Consider the following 24248-nt stretch of genomic DNA (forward strand, 5'->3'; position numbering starts at 1 on the left):
TAATGTTATTAAAAATCAAATATTTTATAGTTATTAATCATGTGAAGTTGGGTCTTTTTCATATACGGTACTTAATGGCGGTGTGGTGTAGATAATTTTATATGCGTCATTCTCTTCAGTAATGGCTCGAGAGAGCGCAAAAATTACAATTCCTAAGGAAAGACCAAAAGGTACTATTACTTACTGATAAAATAAGAGGCCTACAAAATTTTGTAGTCTCCCGATCATTTCGGCAAGATCTCTTACCAGGATAAAATGATTTTACCCTCTACATTTCAAGCACTACATGCAGCAGCTATACCAAAATGCTATGTCTATTGTTTGAAAGCATAGCAAACCTGACTTTTTTTTAACTTTCACCTAATATCCACAATGACCTGAAATTCCTATTGCTTTACTCCCACACGAAAAACCCACTGATCGTCCTGACATTGTTATTTACGTTTTCGCGTTGAAACTCAAAAAGTGAAGGTGGATAGGTATTTGCCATAAAAAACATTGAGAGGGAATATGTTTAATTATTATGGAAGGAAATAACTTTCAAAATATCTGGTATTTTTCATTGAAAATAAATCTGAAAAAATTTTATTTGAACATCTAATGAACTAGTTTGCAGCATTTGCTGCACAAGCTACTAGTTAAATTATATTACTGTCTATTTTTCATTTTATTTTTCGCCTTTCTGACTTTATCGGCATAAAACTGAATCTATTTGACCATTTTTATTGTCATACATTATTTCACTGTGAACTCTTTCCAATTTCCTCGAACCACAGCCATTCAAATCACCCACATAATGCTTCCGCCAACTCGTACTCTTTGAAAATTTAAAGGCACAAAACTTCCCCCGTGCATGAAGGCTAACTGTTCTATAAAAGTATTTCAAATTCTAAAATTGCCTGATAGAATATTAAAAGAGAAATAAATTCCCGTTTAAGTACACTCAACTCTAAAAACCTAAGCTAACTACATTTCATTCATTATTCAGAATGCATACAGACATCTTGTCTCGCGTCTTAGGTTTTCACTAGAACAGACTTACGAAGAAAGGTATAAAATAAACATTTCTGGATTGTCACTTCGTTACTGATCAAATTTTTGTTGTTTATAATATCATATTCCCATATCTGAATGGAAGTACAAGTCGCAACTTTTTCTGAAAATGATACATTTTTAGCGGAGCAGAGTAGATTTTCCGCTATGTGAAACGGACACAGCCCTGAGGCAATATAACTTACAGCAGCACAATTACAAGGGGAAAACCTTCAGGTACCGATCAGAATTGGAACTCAAGGCAATGCTTCGAAGTACAGCAGCGCTTATCGATTTTGATATCAATAAAGGTGATACAAAGACAAATACATAGATATGATATCGTTAGCAATTGGATACATTTTGGAAACAACAGTAAGATAGTATTTATGAATTTATGGAAGAAACATTAATTTTTCTTCTTGTTCTTTATATATATATATATATATATATATATATATATGTAACGTATTTTTATCAACGTTCACATTACTTTCTTAAGGCAGTAGATACAGCTTACTAGCAGTAAAATTTTGGAAATATTCAATATTTTTTTCCTCCATTACTGTGTCTTCTACAATAATCAAAATTATTATGTTTAAAAATATGTCCTTCTGCTAAATGAAGAAAATATTTTTATGATTAAAAAAAGATACACATTTTTTTTTCAAAATTCAGTTCACTGTGCAGTGATGATGATTACATTTTTTTGTGTCTATTTACGCATGTCATGTCTACAATATGATGCAATATCACTTCTCTACCTTTCATAGTTTACCTGATAAAAAAAAATCATTCTGAAAAATAGTCAAATATCAGTATTTTCTTCTAACACACAAAATATATATATATATATATATATATATATATATATATATATATATATATATATATATATATATATATATATATAATTTATTAAGCAATGTAGGTGAAAGAGCATGATACTGTAAACATAAATTTCAGCAATAAAATAAAAGATAGAGAACATGAAAAAGTTAACAAGTTTATGAGTTATGAGGGAAATGCTCCATCACTGCACAGTAAATTGTCATAATTTTGAATTTAAAAAGAGATATATATATATATATATATATATATATATATATATATATATATAATTTATTTTAACCTTAAATTTTTTTCATATAGCATTAGGACAGTGTTATACATATACCAATTTTAATTATTGTACAAGATAGAGTAATGGAGGGAAAAAAAGTTGAATATTTTCAAAAATTTTACTGCTGTAAGCTGTACCTAACCGCTTAAAGGGACACTATTTTTTTTCCTAATCTGATCTAACCAGCATTAAACAGCTATACAGTGGGGCTTCCCTGAATGTGGCGTGAACACGACGTAGAACAACCTCAGAAACAAAATAAAAAAAACCACAAGACAATATGGCATTATTTTTTTGGAGTGGAAGTACAAAAATTAATCTTAATCCATCAAATTTACTACAAAAACGAATAATTAAAATTTCTTTAAAGAAACGTTTAGATTGTCCAACTAAATTAATTTTTCTGAATTTAATGTATTTAACATTGAAAAAATTTATAAATATAGCCTACTCTATTAAAATATTATCATACAAATCGTAAGAAGTTTATATTACAGGCACGTAATCGCGACAAAAACGAAATAATAATTCAACATTAGTAGAACCTAAATGTGTCACATCTGCCGGTGCAAAGCACAGCATTAATTTTGGCCCTCAGTTGTATAATTTTATAACTAAATTACACTCAGAACTTCTAACATATAGCCCAATAAAATATAATGAGAAAATTAGAAACGTGTTATTGTATTCAATTTGATTAAATAAATTTATAGCCTATGCGTATGAATAAATCAGCCTGTACTAATATTTGTATTCTCTAATCTCTAAGTAAGTAAGTAATCTCGGAATATATACATATATATAATATATAGGCCTATAGTATAAACATATATATATATATATATATATATATATATATATATATCTTATTTACTTCCTTTTTTCTATCATAAATAATTACCCTGCGATATTATTCTTCTCTATGTTAATATCATATTATGTGAGTTCATTGCAGCTGTTAAGTTTAGTTTATATTTTATTTTATTTCTATACTTCTCTTACATTAATAATATATCTGTACTGCGCAGGGTGCGAATTAACGGGGGAGGGATGAGGGATTTTTCCCCTGTTGGAAAGTTATCCCCTCCCATAAATTCTTATTGATATCCCTGCCAAGGATAACCTCTGTATCTCCTCACAAAATATAATTGTTTTAATACGAGTATACGAGTATAGTATAAAATAAGCAAAGAAAATAATATTGATGCATTATCATCACCGACAAGCTGACAACGATCAATAACTTAGGAATTACACATCTTATCTTAAGCCTGCTCACGGATATAATTATTATTATAATCAAGATGCAAGACAAGCAACTCAGTGCGACCAAGCGTTGAGCCGTATCGAATGAGGATAATAATAATTTTATGTAAGGTATTCTCTATCTAGGATTCTATCCCCCCTCATCAGAAATCTTAATTCGCAACCTGGAACTCCGACCGAACACGAGCGCTGTTCATTCGGTCCTCAAATTTATTAATATTATTGTATCCTTTTCATTATAATTATGTATTATTTTGTTCTATTTCTGTTGTTAAATATTCTGTATTTTGTATTCATGTGTATTTTTTTGTAGATTTACAATATATAACTTTAACTCAACACCTTCGCTTCTCCTTATTTGCCCAAAACTTCCAAACTCGCTGGGTCAGCCGCTGCATCTACTGTGACAATTAAATGCAATAAGTATCTCGATCTTCTGGATCGATATAATTTTGTCGTTTTCGCCGTAGAACCTATGGGCCCATGGTGTTCCGAGGCGAAGTTGTTAACTTCTGATATCGGCAAGTATTTATCAGCACTTAACGGTGACTCTCGCTGTACGGCTTTCCTCCGCCAAAGATTTAGTATTGCCATTCAACGAGGGAACGCTATGAGTGTTACGGGGACTTTCCCAGAATCTAAATCGTTGGAAGAAATATTTTATTTCGTGTAGAGCTGTAGAGAGTATTTCGCATCCTTTAGTTTTGTTGCTAATTTCTAGTTTGTCCCTTACTCAATTGTTTAATTTAATTTAAAAATTTAATTAAAGTTTATTTTGTATAAGACAGCTTGATATGTTTTTTAGGTAATATTGTTCTAAATTAAAACATTAAATGAAATTAAGTAGGATAAAATCACTCTGTGAATTATTATTTTTACAATATTTTGTTAGTGGTATTTACATTACTTCCAATTTGTCATGAGAATATCCATTTGATCATAATAGTCTTAGCTATAGTATAATTATGTTCGTGTATCTATGTTCTCTTATTGTTATGTATAAATAAACTTTATTGCACATACATTAATAATAATAATAATAATAATAATAATAATAATAATTTAAAATAATAATAATAATAATAAACTTAACAAATATAGATGATTCTTGCTCTCTTGTTGTCACTGGATACACAATTAGTCTCGTGATACGAAGATACTTCAACTCTCTCTTATTACTATTTAAAATCATCCACACCTCCACACCCTCTTACCTAGCATCTCGTTTTGTTCACCTTTCACTACCTCGAACCCGGAACATGTACCTTCTCTCTATTCCTCTGCACAGAACATCCTTCTACTCAACATCTTTCAGCATATCTATTCCACGCCTCTGGAATTCTCTCCCTGACCATGTCAGAGACTGTCGACAATATCAAAATTCAAATTTAAATTTAAAAATCACATTCTAGTCCGTGGAATTGCTTGTTGAACACCTGTCAGGTTGCGCAACTTCACCTTAACCCATGACATATAGTAAATATTGTAACTATGCTGTTGTAAAATTGAAAATTAATATGTAATGTATTTATTATTATTATTATTATTATTATTATTATTATTACTACTACTACTATTATTACTATTATTATTACTGTATTATTATTATTATTATTATTATTATTATTATTATTATTATTATTATTATTATTATTGTCAGTTATCAATATCATCATTGCTCTCTGTTTTCTTTCTTTTTTTCTTGTATTAGCTCGATGAGAGTTCTATAGTGTTCTTTTGACTCTATTGACCTTCTACAGGGCTTTAACTTAATTTGTGTTATTTTCATCAGTGTTTGTAATTCTTTTTTGTATTTATATGTGCTATCTGGTAGGATGGAAGAGAAGGCCTTATGGCCTTAATCCTCTCAGATTAAATAAATAAATAATTAAATTAATTAATAATTGAAAAGACCATATCTGGAATCGAACCAGGCTCTCTTGGTTAAAAAGTGAATACGTACCACTGATTCACTACGGCGGATCACCGACAATTTGTCCGAGTTAAATTATTTCAGTAAAATAATTTAATTTAATTCAATTGCCGTTCTTAAAATTTGGACAACCCTTGTAATACACGTTAATTCCTTGCTGGCTTGTACAAGCCAGTTTTTTGGAAGTAACACATGGTTCAGACAGCAGAAGCACTAATATTGAACGCCATGTTTATTTAGCAATTAATCTGGCATGTGATCGCGCTTTGGTGTTGTGAAGCAACGCGCACGCGTGTTTGTATTTTGTTTTGTCGGCGGAATGACTATCGCCATGGCAACCCGCGGCCAATAGTTTCATTCTTACAGACCAGGTGAGGTTGAAGGCCAAGCTTTGACCTACATAACCAACAAAAATTTCCCATCGCGCCGCAGGGAGGGCAGTGCATGTGCCGTGCTCGTCACCTCGCGTCCCTAGTCGTGGTCGTCCCTCACCCTGGGTCAGTGCATAGACAATATCGCGGCGGCTCCACCGGTCGAAGAGTAAGTGCCACGCCGTTTCTTTGCTGCACTTCGCACTTGAGGCGTTGCACGTTTGTAACACGCTCTTTCACATCAAATCTGCTTGCGGATACAAAAAGTAAACTTGTGGTGACAGGGAAGTAGAAGAAATTAAATTAATTGATAATTACAGACAAGGACTTTGCCACATTCAAATATGAAACAGAAATAATTCTCCTTAAAATTTATAACTGGTTTACAACCAATAAACTAACATTAAACATTAATAAAACTAATATAATTCAAGGAAATTGTACCAGAACAATGGAAGGAGTCCATAATCGTACCTATCTTTAAGAAGGGGGACAAGACTAACTGTAGTAACTTTCGAGGAATGCCACTTTTGTTGACGTCGTAGAAAATTTTGTCCAATATTCTTTTGAGAAGATTAACTCCATATGTAGATGAAATTATTGGGGATCATCAGTGTGGTTTCAGGCGTAATAGATCAACTATTGACCAGATATTTTGTATTCGACAGATAATGGAGAAAAAATGGGAGTATAAGGGTACAGTGCATCAGTTATTCATAGGTTTCAAAAAGGCATATGACTCGGTTAAGAGAGAAGTTTTATATGATATTCTTATTGAATTTGGTATTCCCAAGAAACTAGTTCGATTAATTAAAATGTGTCTCATGAAACGTACAGCAGAGTTCGTATAGGTCAGTTTCTGTCAGATGCGTTTCCAATTCACTGTGGGCTAAAGCAAGGAGATGCACTATCACCTTTACGTTTTAACTTTGCTCTAGAATATGCCATTAGGAAAGTCCAGGATAACAGAGAGGGCTTGGAATTGAACGGTTACATCAGCTGCTTGTCTATGCGGATGACGTGAATATGTTAGGAGAAACTCCACAAACAATTAGGGAAAACACGGGAATTTTACTGGAAGCAAGTAAAGAGATAGGTTTGGAAGTAAATCCCGAAAAGACAAAGTATATGATTATGGAAATATAAAAATTGGAAATTTATCTTTTGAAGAGGTGGAGAAGTTCAATTATCTTGGAGCAACAGTAACAAATATACCGTAAATGATATTCGGGAGGAAATTAAACACAGAATAAATATGGGAAATGACTCTTATTATTCGGTTGAGGAGCTTTTATCATCCAGTCTGCTGTCAAAAAATCTGAAAGTTAGAATTTATAAAACAGTTATATTACCAGTTGTTCTTTAAGGTTGTGAAACTTGGACTCTCACTTTGAGAGAGGAACATAGGTTAAGGGTGTTTGAGAATAAGGTGCTTAGGAAAACATTTGGGGCTAAGAGGGATGAAGTTACAGGAGAATGGAGAAAGTTACACAACACAGAACTGCACGCATTGTATTCTTCACCTGACATAATTAGGAACATTAAATCCAGACGTTTGAGATGGGCAGGGCATGTAGTACATATGGGCGAATCCAGAAATGCATATAGAGTGTTAGTTGGTAGGCCGGAGGGAAAAAGGCCTTTGGGAAGGCCGAGACGTAGATGGGAGGATAATATTAAAATGGATTTGAGGGAGGTAGGATATGATGATAGAGAATGGATTAATCTTGCTCAGGATAGGGACCAATGGCGGGCTTATGTGAGGGCAGCAACGAACCTCCGGGTTCCTTAAATGCCAGTAAGTAAGTAAGTAAATAAGTAACATAATTCAATAGGTTTGGATTAAATGGACCCGTCTAATGCTTATCTATTAATATTGTATTGATATATTACAATTTATTGATCATGAACGTTTTCGGCACATATATGTGCCATCTTCAGATGTTAAAAGATAGTCTTAATACATCACACTACGTAAGCACCACATACGCTTTGATTAATTGTTTCAACGTGTTTTATTAAAATGTAAAAAAGGGACTGATATTATGGCATTTATTAGTCAATTTTATCGAGCATCACCTGCCAGTATGTCAAAGCTCATGGTTATATTCTGTTTTAGTTATTTATGATCAGATTTAATTATCTTAACGTTATAATGCAATTAAGTGATTGATATTAATGACATTCATTTTGAATCTATCAAGCATTACCTGCTATTGCCAAAGCTAATGTTTTTAAATCTCTGTTTTAATTGTTTTATTCAGTATGTGTGCTTAATTCATTGTGAAGGGATAGTGTGTAATCAATAACGGTGTGAACATTGTAATCATAAGGTGATTTGAATAGTATAATATAACGGTTATGTCGCTGTTACTTATGTTTCACCATTATGGTATTATCAAGTATGTATTAAGACTATCTTTTAACATCTGAAGATGGCACATATATGTGCCGAAAACGTTCATGATCAATAAATTGTAATATATCAATACAATATTAATAGATAAGCATTAGACGGACCCATTTAATCCTAACCTATTGTACTTTGCTTATCGGTCAAAACTTGCAACAAAATGAAATAACATAATTCAATTTAAAACCACTTCAAATTTAATCTCTGAAACATTGGACACAACTATCAACAATATACCTCAACTACAAACATCAACAACCAAATTTCTTGGTTTGCATATTAATAATACGTACAATAAATTGAAGGAATAACCCCCAAACTTAGCTCAGCATGCTTCGCAATTAGGTCGTTACAACAGTTTCTAAACAGCAGTATCTTAAAGACAATATATTTTGCCTATTTTCACTCCATTATGTCCTACGGAATAATATTTTGGGGAAATTCTGCAGATAGTAAAAATATATTCTTATTACAAAAAAGAGCCATTAGAATAATAGTTGGAGCAAAGGCTAGAGAATCATATCGATTATTTTTTTAAAAAATTAGAGATTCTAACCTTAACAAATCAATACACATACTCTATAATAAGTTTCCTCTTATGTAATGAAGAAAATTTTCCAACTAATTCAGCCATACATAGTATAAATACCCGCAGAAAAATTGATTTTCATACGCCATCATCAAACTTATCATGCTATCAAAGGGGAGTACGTTACATGGCGATAAAAATGTTCAATACTCTTCCTGAAGACATTAAGAATCATAGCCAAAACCCTGCATTATTTAAGGTAAAACTAAAAAATTACTTAATATCTCACACTTTCTATTCTGTAGATGAATTCTTGACATTTCACAGTACTGTTTAAATATTTTAATACTATTAAATGGTAAACATATTACATTGTATAAAATATTAGTTATTAAGGTATTAATTCTGTACATATTTCATATTTGCATTTTATATGTATTGCATTTATATTTAAACGTAACAATTGGACATGTTCTTTATTCTATGCTATAAAGCAAATGTAAGAATATTATGGAACGAATAAATCTATTTATCTATCTATGAATGTATAGTACGGTACACTATAAACCGTTCCATGCCAAAGATATATTTTACATTGCGACAAATAAAACTTGCGATGAAGGTATTAAATTCGACAACACTGTGTTGAGATTGAATTTTCTCCAATGTAGTGATACTACTTATAGCTTCCTTCATGAGGACCATAGCGTTCGAGATCTGGGAGATTTATCTATTTTCTTTTTGTTCGTTGTGGTTGGTTAGGCCTAACAACTGGACAGGAGGAAAATACCTCAATGGTGGTTTAGATAAACTGATATGACGGAACACGATTAGATAGTGTTAAACACCTAGCTTAAAACTGAAAAAAGTAACACGAGATTTACGAAATGTCTCGGATTGCGTGAAACGTATTTTTATTCATGTTATGTAGTTTTTAGGTTAAGAGTAGAGTAGATGATATAGCAGAGTATTATGATATGATTTAAAAACTCTTATCCTCACTGATGTACAGTTTTCATTTCTCGTACGTAGAAATATCATTTATGCAGAACTTAAATTCAAAATTGATACAGTCAAAATGAAAACTGACCAAGTGCAAAAAGCAAAGTTTTGAGACAACTAAAAAAAACTATATATTATTCAGTTTTATGTGAATAATGACCTGAAAATATTACAAGTACAACTTATTGGCATACAGTTTACTATAATAAAGTGGAATAAATTCTTACTTTCTCACATTTAGATATATGGGTCAGTTTGTTAGCTTCCTCAGAACTTTTTTGCACTTCGTCAGTTTTCATTTTGACTGTATCAATTAGGCCTAGTGTTTGAAAAAGAATTGGGGCCAAAATTATGAACAAAAAGTGTAGAATACAGTAATTCACGAAATGGTACATAACAAGATGGGTCAGCCACCGGCGTAGCTCAGTCGGCTAATACGCTTGCCTGCCGATCCGGAGTTGCGTTCGGGCGCGAGTTCGATTCCCGTTTGGGCTGATTACCTGGTTGGATTTTTCCCGAGGTTTCCCCAACCATAAGGCAAATGTCACGTAGTCTATGGCGAATCCTCGGCCTCATCTCGCCAAATATCATCTCGCTATCATCAATACCATCGACGCTATATAACCTCGTAGTTGGTACAGCGTCGTTAAATTACCAAGTAAAATAAAAATAAAAAAACGAGATGGGTCAAAAGTCGCTTTCCCCAATATTCGTTCTAAGGTTTCATACTAATTGTACACATATACAGATGTCATAACTTGCATAAACGAATACCTGGTGTAATAAGAGGTGGATTGAAAACCATGTTCGTGTGTCAACTGTTTTTCCGATGTAATGCCTTGTTTTTGTTGTTGTTGTTTTGTTTTATTGTGTTGGTTTGCGTCTCTATGCAATAACTGCTAGTTTCTTGCAATGATTCGCAAATTAACCACAAAACAACGTGTTTAGTGCTACAACGTTGGTGGAAGCACATTAAGAACACATTGTGTATCGAGAAACAGGGCCTCCATTTTGAACAAAATGTATATTTTTTTAATTGGGTTATTTTACGACGCATTATCAACATCTAGGTTATTTAGCGTCTGAATGAAATGAAGGTGATAATGCCGGTGAAATGAGTCCGGGGTCCGGCACCGAAAGTTGCCCAGCATTTGCTCGTATTGAGTTGAGGGAAAACCCCGGAAAAAACCTCAACCAGATAACTTGCCCCGACCGGGATTCGAACCCGGGCCACCAGGTTTCGCGGCCAGACGCGCTGACCGTTACTCCACAGGTGTGGACAATAAAATGTGTAAAGGTATGTGTAATCAAATGTAAATTGTATTTTTTTTACTTTTTGCTTTTTTTATTGTCTTCTTCTTCTTCTTCTTCTTCTTCTCCTTCTTCCTGCTTACCTACAGTGCAGTTTTGAATACCCAGCGTTTGCCCCCACGGGGGGTAAATTAATTTGTAGATATAATGATTTTTTTTATTTTTTTTATTTTATTTTATTGGGTTATTTTACGACGCTGTATCACCATCTAGGTTATTTAGCGTCTGAATGAAATGAAGGTGATAATGCCGGTGAAATGAGTCCAGGGTCCAACACCGAAAGTTACCCAGCATTTGCTGGTATTAGGTTGAGGGAAAACTCCGGAAAAAACCTCAACCAGGTAACTTGCCCCGACCGGGATTCGAACCCGGACCACTTGGTTTCGCGGCCAGACGCGCTGACCGTTACTCCACAGGTGTGGACATTTTTATTGATTATTGTTGTTTATTTACATATGTTTCTAATAATATGTATACCTACACAAGTGCGGTCCACGACATGATATTGTAGGTTCAGTAGAATTTAATTAATACGGTCTAATGTTTCACCTGAGTGGACGGGATAGCCTATTATACTGAATAATTTATCTGTTGGCGTTAAGTACTATCGAACACCGTTCAGCACACTAAGAGCAGCAATACTAATCTTGTAGACTTCTGGGACAAAGTACGGTTTCTAATTACGAGTATAACCTAATAGCAAGTCTAGTATATACAGTCACGAAGCTTGAGTTGCTGAGGGTACTAGGAACAATAGACTGTGCCGGTACTATTTTGCATTTTCTGTAATGAGGCGATATTAGCAATCCTAGCAATTCCCTACATATTGAGCTTCGCGACTGTATATACTAGACTGTGCTAATAGTTTGATTCTTATTTCAGAAACTATTGGATTTATATTGAATTTATCTTTAATAAAGAGCAAAGCTGCTTGAGATTCCGAATGTATGAATGAATTTGTTCTGTTAGCTATAGTCTACACCAAACAACTTCATGTTCAATGGCATGCACTTCAGTTTGAAACACGGTGCACACTGGAGCCAGTCTGAATGTAGAAATGAAGACTTCTGCTATGTATCTCATTGCATTATTTACTGTACACAGAGTATTTCATTATTGAAACAAATCACTATGGAACAGCTTCAAAAACACTGAAATAAGAAAAAACAATACGTCATGCTGTATTAGGTTAGGTCTCGTGCCAAGTCCAGTATGGTATGACTAGAGACCAATGTCTGGTCACCGACGCAATGGAAACATGTACGGAGTGTTGCTCAACAGTACGCTGCAGATTTATTTATTTATTTATTTATTTATTTATTTATTTATTTATTTATTTATTTATTTATTTATTTATTTATTTATTTATTTACTTATTTACTTACTTATTTATTTATTTACTCTCTTATTTATTTATTTACTTATTTATTTATTCATTTGTTTATTTATTCATTTATTTACTTATTTATTCATTTATTTACTTATTTATTTATTTATTCATTTATTTACTTATTTACTCATACTTATTTACTTATTTATTTCTTTGTTTATTTCTTTTTGTTTATTTATTTATTTACTTATTTATTTACATATTTATTTATTTATTTATTTATTTACTCTCTTATTTATTTATTTACTAGCCGTACCCGTGCGCTCCGCTGCACCCGTTAGAAATAAATATAAAGTAGGGGAGAGTCGGGTAGTATCGGACATCGGGTAATATCGGACAGTGAGTTTCTTTCATCTACCACACGATGATAGTACCTGATTGACATGGTTACGTTTCTGTGATGTCGCATAGAGAAACGTAACCATGTCATTCAGGTACTACCATATGGCGGTAGATGAAGGAAACGCACTGTCCGATATTACCCGATGTCCGATACTACCCGACTTTCCCCTAATTATATAATTAAAATAGGACATTTGATCCAGGGAACATTCGTGTTTGATAGAAGGATACATCGTTTATTATGTTACTTAATTTAAATTAAATTAAAAAATTAAAATGCGATCATTTTGATCCAGACACCACTCATTTGGTCATAAAAATTGGTTTAGGAAATATAGGAAACGAATATACGGAATAGCCTATCAAATTTTCTGTGCATAAGAAGCTATTTTAATCTTACCTGTCCTCGATTCACTCAGAAGTTACTGTGATAACATTATAGCATTATGTCCATCTAGAGAAACTACACTTTCCAATGGTGAATTAATAATTAATTATACAAATCGGTTAATTTAGCTTCCGATATTACTTCATAGAAACGCAGAAACATTATCTGTAGGCTATCAATCATAGCTTTCGATTGTTGCTGTCCAAGGCCCCTTATAAACGAAGTCATTTGTTTTTTAATTCATTACACGGCCTTAGATGGCAGTTATTTTAATTTTAAAACTCATTTATCTCATTAAATATCAGTCCTATCAAAATTTTTCGAGGAATAAAACTTATCGCAAATTATGTTTAAAGAAACCTTTGTTATGTAACATTTTTCACAAAATTCAATAATAAGCGAGATATTTCGATTTATTTAATTCAGGCCCCCTTATAACCCCCCCTTTTAAATAATGTATTTTGAATGCCATATAGCCTAAAATCTAAGTTACAACGTACTTAATTTATATTCCAATTTTCATCGAAATCCGTTCAGCCATTATCGCGTGAAAAGGTAACAAACATACAGACAGACAGACATACAAACAAAAAATTCAAAAAAGCGATTTTCGGTTTCAGGGTGGTTAATTATATATGTTAGGACCAATTATTTTTTGAAAATCGAAAATTACCAGAAAAATTTCGGCTACAGATTTATTATTAGTATAGAATTATTTATTTATTTATTTACTTACCTATACTTATTTACTTATTTGTTTATTTATTTATGTATTTGTTTATTTATTTATTTGTTTGTTTATTTCTTTATTTTTGTTTGTTTATTTATTTATTTACTTATAATTAAATACATAAATAAACAAACAAATAAATGCGTAAGTAAATAATAAATATGAAATTAAATAAGTAAATAATCAAATAAATAACGTAAAATTTAGTTTTCATGTAATTTACATTTTCACAGTTTCCAGGTACTTTTAAATTTAATTTTAAGTTTTGGATTCGTTTAATAATTTTCTTGGAGCTTCTGTTCTTTGTAGTTCGATTCCCGCTTGGGCTGATTGTCTTTAGATTTTCTCCGAACTTTCCCCAACATTAAGGCAAATGTCAGGTAACCTACTGTGAAATGTTTAATGTTATGTTTTATTAAACGAAACTCGCAACTGCCGAGGTTATATCAGCGTCGCCGGTGTGCCGGAATTTTGTCTCGCAGGAGTTCTTTTACATGCCAGTAAATCTAATGACATGAGCCTGTCGCATTAAGCAGACTTAAATGTCATCGACCTGGGCCGGGATCGAACCCGCAACCTTGAGCACAGAAGGCCGACTCTACGGTGAATCCTCGGCCTCATTTCACTATCACTAAGCCCATTGACGTTATATAACCTAATGGTTGATATGGCATTGTTAAATAACCGACTAAAAAGTATTCTTTGTAGCTTCTTATAGGTTGAAATAATATATTGTTAAACAGTAAGGAATGAAAGCAGTGTTCAGAATTACATGCAAATTGCAGAAACCTACTGTGCTAAAAAGGGTAAATATTCATCTTCCCTCCTGTTTAAAAGAGCCCCTTCTGTAGACGCTTGTATTGCCTTATTTTTACTATGCCGACATTTTACTGACTGACGTTTCCAGCGACAACAAAACGAATCTTCAAATCGGTGAAAATTTGCGTGTACGAGATTACTGGTAATTTCACCACACTATAATTTTATTATTCTATATTTAATTTGTACTTCAGTGAAAAAAAATCTTTCTTTGTTCTTAAATTCCACAATAAATTGCCTAGCCTTTATTAATCAGGTAATCTTTTTGTACTTCGATTTTTATTGTAACTGTAATTGTAAATTTAATATTAATCGTAATTGTATTCTTTGTATTGTAGTTCTAATCCTCTGGTATTGGGAGAGAGAAGGGCCCATGGCTTAAATAAATAAATAAATAAATAAATAAATAAATAAATAAATAAATAAATAAATAAAATAATACAATTTATGCGTTAACCGACTGTACCAACATTTCACTCACTTCCAAAAACTTGACCATAGTAAAGGCTCGTTCACAATAAACCGAGAACGGAAACGACAACGAGAACGAGAACAGAAATATTGTTGAAATAAACATATTTAAATGTGAGCATTCACGATTAACCATTAACATTTAAATACATTTATTTTATCATTATTTCCGTTCTCGTTCTCGTTTTTGTTTCCGTTCTCGTTCTCGTTTTTGTTTCCGTTCCCGGTTTATTGTGAACCAGCCTTTACAGTCACTGCTTACCTAACTTGTGTCAAATATGACCAAACAATGGGCTTTAGACATGGTGATGGGGAAGTGCTAACGCCGTGTTTCTGCTTCAGAATCGCCGTCAACAAGCCGCCCGCAGAACCCGAAAAGCCCAAGATGCCCCTGGACTTCTACTACATCCCACCCAGCCCGCCGTGCCGCTCTGTGATGCTGCTAGCCAAGCTGCTAGACGTGGAGCTCAACTTCAAGACTGTCAACATTCAGGCAGGGGAGCACCTGGCACCAGAATTCGTGCAGGTCAGAGGCTTATACATTGCATCGCTTGTGTTCTGTACTAGAGCACTACACAGTGTTCACTATATCTGTGGATCAAGCAACACTTCTTACACTTACTATTCATTACTGGTTAGGCCAGTGATGTCAAAGCAAGCGCATTTTTCTGACCTTGAAGTCGTGCGCGGGCAGCAAGCGCTATTTACGGAAAGAGGAAGGGTTGTGTATATGAATAAGCAACCTGTTAGATTAAGAAAACAGTGGTGCACAAACTTCAAACGGAACGTGAAATTTTATGTCGTTATTTTTATATGGCTTCTTTCTGTTTAATATTATCTATATTGTCTGTAAAACAAAAGTACTAACACTGAGTTTTTAATATTGCACTTGTGTTTTAAATCTTAATAACATAATAGAGAGTTAAGAAGGAATATTCACTTAAATTCCATAGTAGTACAATATTATACTGTATTAAGTGGATAAAACACATCATTCATAAAGAAAGTGATATTCCAAAGAAAGAGATTGAGTATGACATGATAAGTTGGAATTTATATTGATGGTATCTTTAGCCTTACAAAGATAATCAATAAACTAATCAAAACAATATTACAGTAGAAAGCAAAGTTACCTAGGTACTGTATCTGTTTTAAGTGTAACTAATATTACATAACAAAACTCTTATCGCATTATGGTTTTAAGGTGACATTTGTGAGCAACTTCCTATCATCAGAATATTAAATTATTTTCTCGAAATCTGCTGAAGCTATAGAGCTGGTATTTTTACAACACATGGGCACGTACCTTTTGCTTATGACGTAACAGTAGTTGCTTTGTTAATTCATTTCCTTACAAACAATTTCCATGCGAATATTTTCAAAATTTTCAATACACTATCTTCAGTAATACATATGTACGGTATATTATATTTTCGAAAACATTCTGTAAGTCTACTAAATAAATAGGCCTATACCTTAAAATTTCACTTTTCTATACGAAAAGTTGAGAAAATATTTCTTTTGAATAAAAAAATCAAACTTGTGAAAAATGAGCATTAAAATTAAAACTTACATTCTTATAATGCACTTATACTTCTCAGGCAAATCTAAAAATTAACATGGAAACAGTTTTAATAAGTTCTCTTCCCTTCATCTATTCAATCAGTGCTGGCCATCCCTGAATATAGTTCGACCAAGCGGCATATACCACCTCTTTCGTCTGTCTCTTTCCTTTCCGCTGTAAAGCGCTCAGGCTCTCCTGAGCTCTAAAGCGCGCGCTTGATCCTGTGGGCATCAATTGACATGCCGATATCCAGCTATCCTTGCGGTTGTACTCGTAATTTAGTACTATATTCGGTAGCCTATTATTCTCCATTTTTTAAATGTGCTGGTACCAGTTACTTACGTTTCGAAGTTACAATATTTTGTGCGAGATCGTATGTATTTGCTTGTTTTCCGCACAGAACCAATACGCGGTAAGTGTGAAATACCACATTCAGTATTCCCAACGTAACACACAAAACAATTTCTCTCTTCTTACCGCTTAAGCGCGACATTCATTTTACTGCTTTAGGCTTTTAACATATTATTTTTAGAGACGTTTAACATAGTAATAATTATAAATTGGAAACTTACCACTGCAATTTCACCTAAATTCCAATATTAATTACTGTTTTTAAATATTTGCAAAAATTAAGTAAAGTCTACTACTCCACGAAACTTATTGCATTCCTGATACAAGTAACATTAAGGAAGCCGTGAAAAAATCAACAAGATTCCAGATGCGGATGTTATTACTGCAATATGTTATATAAATAATATTGTTAAAATATTAAAATGAAAAATAAATCATTACATAACCTTACCGTTCGTTTTAAGTTCGCATTTATAGACTGGGGGGGGGGGAGACAGACGTATATCACGGTCTGCTGGAGTATAGTAAACACAGAAAACATTTTATAGCAACAATAAACAAGAAATATATTTTGGCTTTCCGAAGTTGCCGTCATTAAACAGAAACCAAGATGGAGATTTCATTGCAATTAATTATAAATTCGTCTTTCAGGTTTCTAATAAACGATCTTCGTACAAAATGATGTACGATACACGAGCGGTATGTTTGTTTTCATGTTCTCGGAATTTAAAAAAACTCAACTACGTTTCGCTTTTTCCATCTTTTCCTCGAACATGAAAACGTCAGCATACCGCTCTTGTAACGTATATTACTATTTGGCCGGCTATTAATTGAAACTACACACTGTGCATCGTTCGGACAGTCTTTCGTCGTAAGTGGAAAAATAATGTGCTAGCGTCAACGGAGTAGACACTTCATTTGTGATTGCTAGTGATAAGCGCCTAAGCTCCAAGTCAGGTCAAAGGATGGTTAACTAGTATCACCACACTCTTTCCCAGCTTGTCGCAACCAGCAACACACAATTCGCGTCACTGACACCGTCTTTACATGGTAGAAATCGTGTTTATATATTAATGTTGGGCTACGCAAAGCATACAGAAGAGATAAAAATTATATAAGTGTTGCAAATTGTTTGAAGCATATGCAGTATTTTTCTTTCATACATTAGTTAGTTTGTATATTTCTCTACCAAATGAGACTGATTTTAAATTATTTAACCATGTGTGGGAGAAACTGCAATTTGTGTCCTGTTAGCAGTAGCGGCCATACCATGTTGAATATTATCGTTTCTCGTCCGATCACCGAAGTCAAGCAAATTTCAGCGCGGTCAGTATAGGCTACAGTTGGATGAGTGACCGCTTGGGAACACCGTGTGTCGTTTGGCGTACTTTTTAACCCGAATCACTTAGAGTGAAGTGAGTAGGCACTGAGCGCGCACACATACTTTCACATTAGCCGAAATAACAAATGGCGACATTTATGATGTAGTCCTTACGGTTCGTCTATGGAATTGTCGACGACGTAATTTCCTGAGTTTGAGGGTGGAAAATTTATAAGTAATTAGTAGAGTTGAAGCCAGTGAGGGCATTATTTCCTGAGTTCGAGTATCGCAAATCTATTTTATTAAATGTATAAAATATTGCTGGAAAAATCCAAAAATTTGTATATACAATACACCTCTTCCGATAAATAATAATAATAATAATAATAATAATAATAATAATAATAATAATAATAATAATAATAATAAAATAATAACCATTGTTAAAAATTACATCTTTAAACAGTATTGCTCTGTATAACTCTTTATGATCCGTCCCTGTGGAGTAACGATTAGTGCGTCTGGCCGCGAAACCAGGTGGCCCGGATTCGATTACTGGTTGGGGCAAGTTACCTGGTTGAGGTTTTTCCCAGGGTTTTCCGCAACCCAATATGAGCAAATATCATATGCTTACCTTTAGTAATAAGCCTGTAATATAATTATAAACATCCACAGAATTTTTACGTTACGTTTCTTCGTTACACGTACTAAACATTAGTTTGTAGCCTTGTACTGTATAAAATTACACTTAAGTGCTTGACGTAAGGAAAATGAAAATCCGTTAATAAGTCAGACAGTTGCTTCACTTCTCCGTCGGGTGTCCGCCTCCCTCCATAGGTGCTATGCACGTTGCAGGTTACACAGTGGCTCGGCGCACGATAACATTTTCGCCACGGCTGGCTTAAATGAATAGAAAACCTATATCACGTTTTATGATTAAATGCACGGTTAATTAGAAAATTAAGTTTGAAGTTTCAGCAGTCCGGCAACATCGCCGCTAACACACTCTACTCCTGATACAGATATCAGAGGTCAACGAATTCGGTTTATCTCGGTAGATGAGCTGCTCTCTGCCAAGACGTTGCCACTTGTTCGTTTAGTGCTCCTTATTTTCATAATATTTCCATTGTTACCCTCATTCCTCTTGTTCTCCTTATCTTCCCTTTCTTCTCCTTGGCTTTTCCTTGTTCTTCTTTGCTTTCACGTTGTTCTCCTTGCCTCCATCTTATTCTCCTTGCGTTTTCTTTGTTCTCCTTTTCGTATGCCCATTTTCTCTTTATGTTTCCCTCTTTCTTCTTGTATTCTCCTTTTTTCTCTCTGTTTTCTGTTTGTTTTTCGTGTTTCATTTCTCACACCACCCATAAGCTGTAAAATGTAAAGTCAGGCAACACGGTAAAAAGATGCGCATGTGTTTTTTTTTTCACATGTCCAATTTTTTTATCACAACTCGTAAAGTCCTTCAGAAATGTACAGCAAATAGATCGTATTTGCTCGACTAAAATGAGAGACCTGAAAAGTTCTTGCCCTCTGCAAAAGTCATTGACACCTATGTGCATCCAATACGACAGCGAAGTTCAATGAACAAGTTTGCCCAGGCTTGAAGAACAATAATAGAACGGAGCCAGCCCAGCCGAAGACAAAGTCCTGTTCACTTGGTCACCTCGTTACTAATTCACAACAAATAATGATCGATATACCCTTTGCACGCAATATAAGAAACACATCAGGTTAAGGGATTTTCCAGTAGACTCCAGCGTATTATATAACTATGACTTCTGCAGTCTGATTTCGCCTCCAAATATTTAAAATCGCGTTGCTATGGCACTCAATGAAACAGCTGATATACGAATCTAAGGGGAAGAAAAGGAATGTCGATATTTTTATTTTATTTTTCATCTTCACAAAACCTTCATAACCGAGCGAGTTGGCTTAGACGGTAGCGTTTGAGTCTCGTATTCGGGAGGTTCCGGTTCAAACCCCGTGGGCGACCAATCACACATGGATTTTTCACGGTTTCCCTCAGTCACAAGGGCAAATGCCGGATTGGAAATTTACATTCCATGATTCAACACCACCTCAATCACCAATATCATAAACATTAATCATAATCTATAATCAGTCATATGAACACAAAGCCATATACAAGACACAATAAAAACAGGAACTTAATAATACTGAAAACGGCCTAATGGTACACTCACACATTTTAAACACGCGATATGACCACAAATGTTAAAGCGTGTATAAATAAACTTAACAAAAAAAAAATTTAAGAGGCATATTGGTCCGACAAGTTAGCATGTAAATGAAATAAGTATAATAAAACCTTCAATAACTGTCTATTTTAACCTAATGAGTAATACAAGAAATTACATTCATTAATTAATTATCAATTAATATTTGAAGAGAAAAATTCGCTGCGGCGCCGGGGATCGAACCCGGTCCTTGGTTCTACGTACCAAGTGCTCTGACCACTGAGCTGCACCGAATTCAATCCACAGCACCGGATCGAATTCTCCTCCTTCAATGTTTCCCTTTATGGCCTGACTTCATGTTAGGCATGTTGACGTATATGTCCAATGTCAACTGCCATTATATTAGGAGCGCACTCAGCTGAGTGACTTATTTGGCCGGGATTCCGCAGTTAAGTGACAGTAATATGCAGAAACATACGCATTGCTAGCTATGAGAATATTATAGAGTTTTTATTAATTTGTCAGACAGAATAATATCTGTAATATTGGCAATTAATATTTGACAATTTTCTGTTTGTGCAGCCATTCATATAATGTTGTAATTATCTCTCATCATGTATTTTATCATATTTTATTATGTTGCTTTTTACCTACGTCTTTATGCTTAAAGCATCATAATTTGCTAATTAGACCTGAAGATGCCATTTAATTGGCGAAAGCGCTGGTCATATTTTTATTGTATAATGACCTAACGTAATTTCTTGTATTACTCATTAGGTTAAAATAGACAGTTATTGAAGGTTTTATTATACTTATTTCATTTAAAAAAAACTTTATTTACTATTCCAGCATTACTGGAATTTATGCAATGGGCCTCCCCTAACCTGGGATCGGCAGACAGTAGGAGACTCCAATGAGACACACACTGGATGGAACATTAACTAGGGACATCCATCCATGCCCGAGGGGCGATTCGAAAACACGCCTTCAGATTACGCCGTCTAAGGGAAGCGCGTGTTAGATCACGTAATAACCCGGCACGGCCAGAAACTATATTAATATAACATATTAATTATAAACAATTTAAACGCTATTTACTTACCAAAATTAAGATATGGGATGATGAAATTATCTGCCTTTCTTTTCTTTTTTCTCAAATATTTGTGTCGCCTGTTTAAGAAGTCGCGCATTACTGCATTTCCAGTTGAGAAATGGGGGCGATATTTCCACGTAAGTTGTTTATTTCTCACAGAGTAAGCCTATATCGAATATTTTTTTCGCATTTTATCTTTCAAAATTCCACAGAAATAAACCCCATAGTAGGTGAAGTCAGGGGATTGAGGAGGCCACAGATAGCTACTGATAAGTCTATCCATTCACAGTCATAATTCGATTCTGTTTAGTTCCTGAGGTTTTTGTAGGCAAAGCTGGTATAAAGATAATATCTTTCACATAGTCTCACAGAAAGAAATCTTATGACGTTATATCCGGGGATCTGGTTGCCAGTAGTAAACGGCAAGATTTTTGGTGCCGCTGTGTCTCATATAACGATGTCGAAGGTCTTTATTTAAAAAAAAATACGGACATCGCGTTGAGAATTCGGTGAAGCAATATCTTGCTGGAAAATGTTATTTGAATAAACAAGTTTTGTGTTCAGTGACCTCTCCGTAAATACCATTACACAAAATGCCTTCTATTGCGGAATAGTCATTTCGTTTTACTTCGTTTACTACAAAAAAATAGGCCTACAAGAGTTTTGAAGAGTTGACGTATACTATGAAACTTGGAAAGTTTTTTTTTTATCGGCCACGATAAAAATTATATTTGTTACTTTCCAAATACGAGAATACTTATTGTTCACATATGAAATTGGTTTAATTGTTTTTGAGTAGCTCTGTACGTCCAATAAATAATTTATTCATAAGACGGAGTTACACACATACGGAAAGGTAAACCACGCCATATCAAATATTTCGAATTTCTGTAGCATCGCAATATTTCACACTATACATATAAGGTTGCCAATTTTTTTGAAGAAAATACGAGAGACTAAGGGGTCGACAAAATTTCACATACAAAAATAGACTAATTATTCGGTTCAATTACTAAAAAAAAACAACTTTATTCACATGTTCTTATGCTCCTGTTTCGAATACCTGTCCAATTATTATTGTTCAGTTTTTTTGTCAATTTTATAACATTAAACGGCTTGATTTTAGACGAGTGAGCAGTAAAACCCATTTCTGGCAAGCATTACTTTCTATAAAGGCTGCATATTTTAATGTATTTCTTGAACAACAAAATTCATCATATAATCAAACATCATTCAGAACAAAATCAAAAGTTTAGAATAAAGATTTTTACATTAGGCCTATACAAAAATAAGGGAGAAAATGCTCGAAGAGAAGAATAATACGGGAGCCGGGAGATTGTTAAAGATTAGGGGCAAATTTGGGAGATCTCGGGAAATACGGGAGGGTTGGCAACCCTATACACATATGAGAAAGTAAATGACCGAGACACAATTTTAATTGATATAGCATTGTTTTTGTTACTAAAATATTCATAATGTGTCATTGGATACGCTACTTTTCATTGTTACATAATTGTGAAATTATTTTTCGGTATTCGAAACATCGCATTTATAGTTACACTAGGTTCCTGAATTGAAATGGATTTTGGGACGAGACACCAGCGTATAGGTAATTAAGTATGGACACTTCGCGTCGGTACCTTTGATGTAGCCGGACTGATTTCAATGACCTTCAAGCCAGCTAGAGCCTGAGATTCTGCTTTCTCCCTAGAGTTGGCGCTGACATCACACCAGCTAGCAGTCGACACAGCGGAAATATAACACATATAATTAATACATCTAGGTACATTATGTACTCAAATAAAATAAATTGGATAAATCCGTCATTAACTGTAATGTCTAGACTCTAGAGTTCCTTTATAATGAGAGTTGAGACGTTGACCCCAACAACAATTAAAATATGTAATGATTTGATAGCACTGTGAATAAAAACAAAACTCTTATGAGAAGTAAAACCTATACCTATACCTATATTATATTATATTATATTATATTATATTATATTATATTATATTATATTATATACAAATATTAAACGAATTTGATACTTAATTTTATAATGTATTATATTATTTTATAATATAATTTATTATATCTGAAATATAAAAAATTATTATTACAACAATTTTGTCACTGAGAAATAAGGAAAAGCTGTTAACTTGAATTTATTTGAAGCAAAGCGTTACTGGATTATGCAATAAGATAGGCGATGTTTGGATCCTGTTTCTGAACTCTATACTCAATATTATCTTAGCGTATGCTCGATTACACTAACCTCTAGCGCTTGAAAGTGGAACTACACGCTGGCGCACAGAGAAACAAAACCAGACATTTTAATATTCATGCAGCTTGTGTCAACATGCAAAATGCCTTAAATATATTAACACAATGGTTACCAAATGGAGGTTAAAAGTAAACGGCGAAAAATCTCAATTGATGGTCTTTACTAAACGTTTTCCCAGGATTATAGACCAACTGAGTATTCAAAACCAAGTAATACCTTTTACCATATCAGTTAAATATCTTGGAGTACTTCTAGACAAACGTTTATCTTAATATACATTCAAAACATAAGAGACAAAGTATTTCAAAGATACATGGCAC

At 33.6% G+C, this 24248-nt stretch overlaps 1 protein-coding gene across 1 annotated transcript in view; it reads left to right on the plus strand.

Annotated features, from left to right (window-relative positions):
* Nucleotides 1-5808: 5808 nt before the first annotated feature.
* The window catches only part of LOC138711653 (uncharacterized), a 124798-nt gene continuing 106358 nt past the window's right edge, over nucleotides 5809-24248 (plus strand). The window contains exons 1-2 of the mRNA XM_069842785.1: nucleotides 5809-5894; nucleotides 15463-15646. Of these exons, the coding sequence (XP_069698886.1) occupies nucleotides 15506-15646 (141 nt within the window). The 5' untranslated portion in view covers nucleotides 5809-5894; nucleotides 15463-15505. The remainder of the gene's footprint in view (nucleotides 5895-15462; nucleotides 15647-24248) is intronic.

This window comes from Periplaneta americana, chromosome 13 (assembly GCF_040183065.1).
Source record: "Periplaneta americana isolate PAMFEO1 chromosome 13, P.americana_PAMFEO1_priV1, whole genome shotgun sequence".
Classification (NCBI taxonomy): Eukaryota; Metazoa; Arthropoda; class Insecta; order Blattodea; family Blattidae; genus Periplaneta; species Periplaneta americana.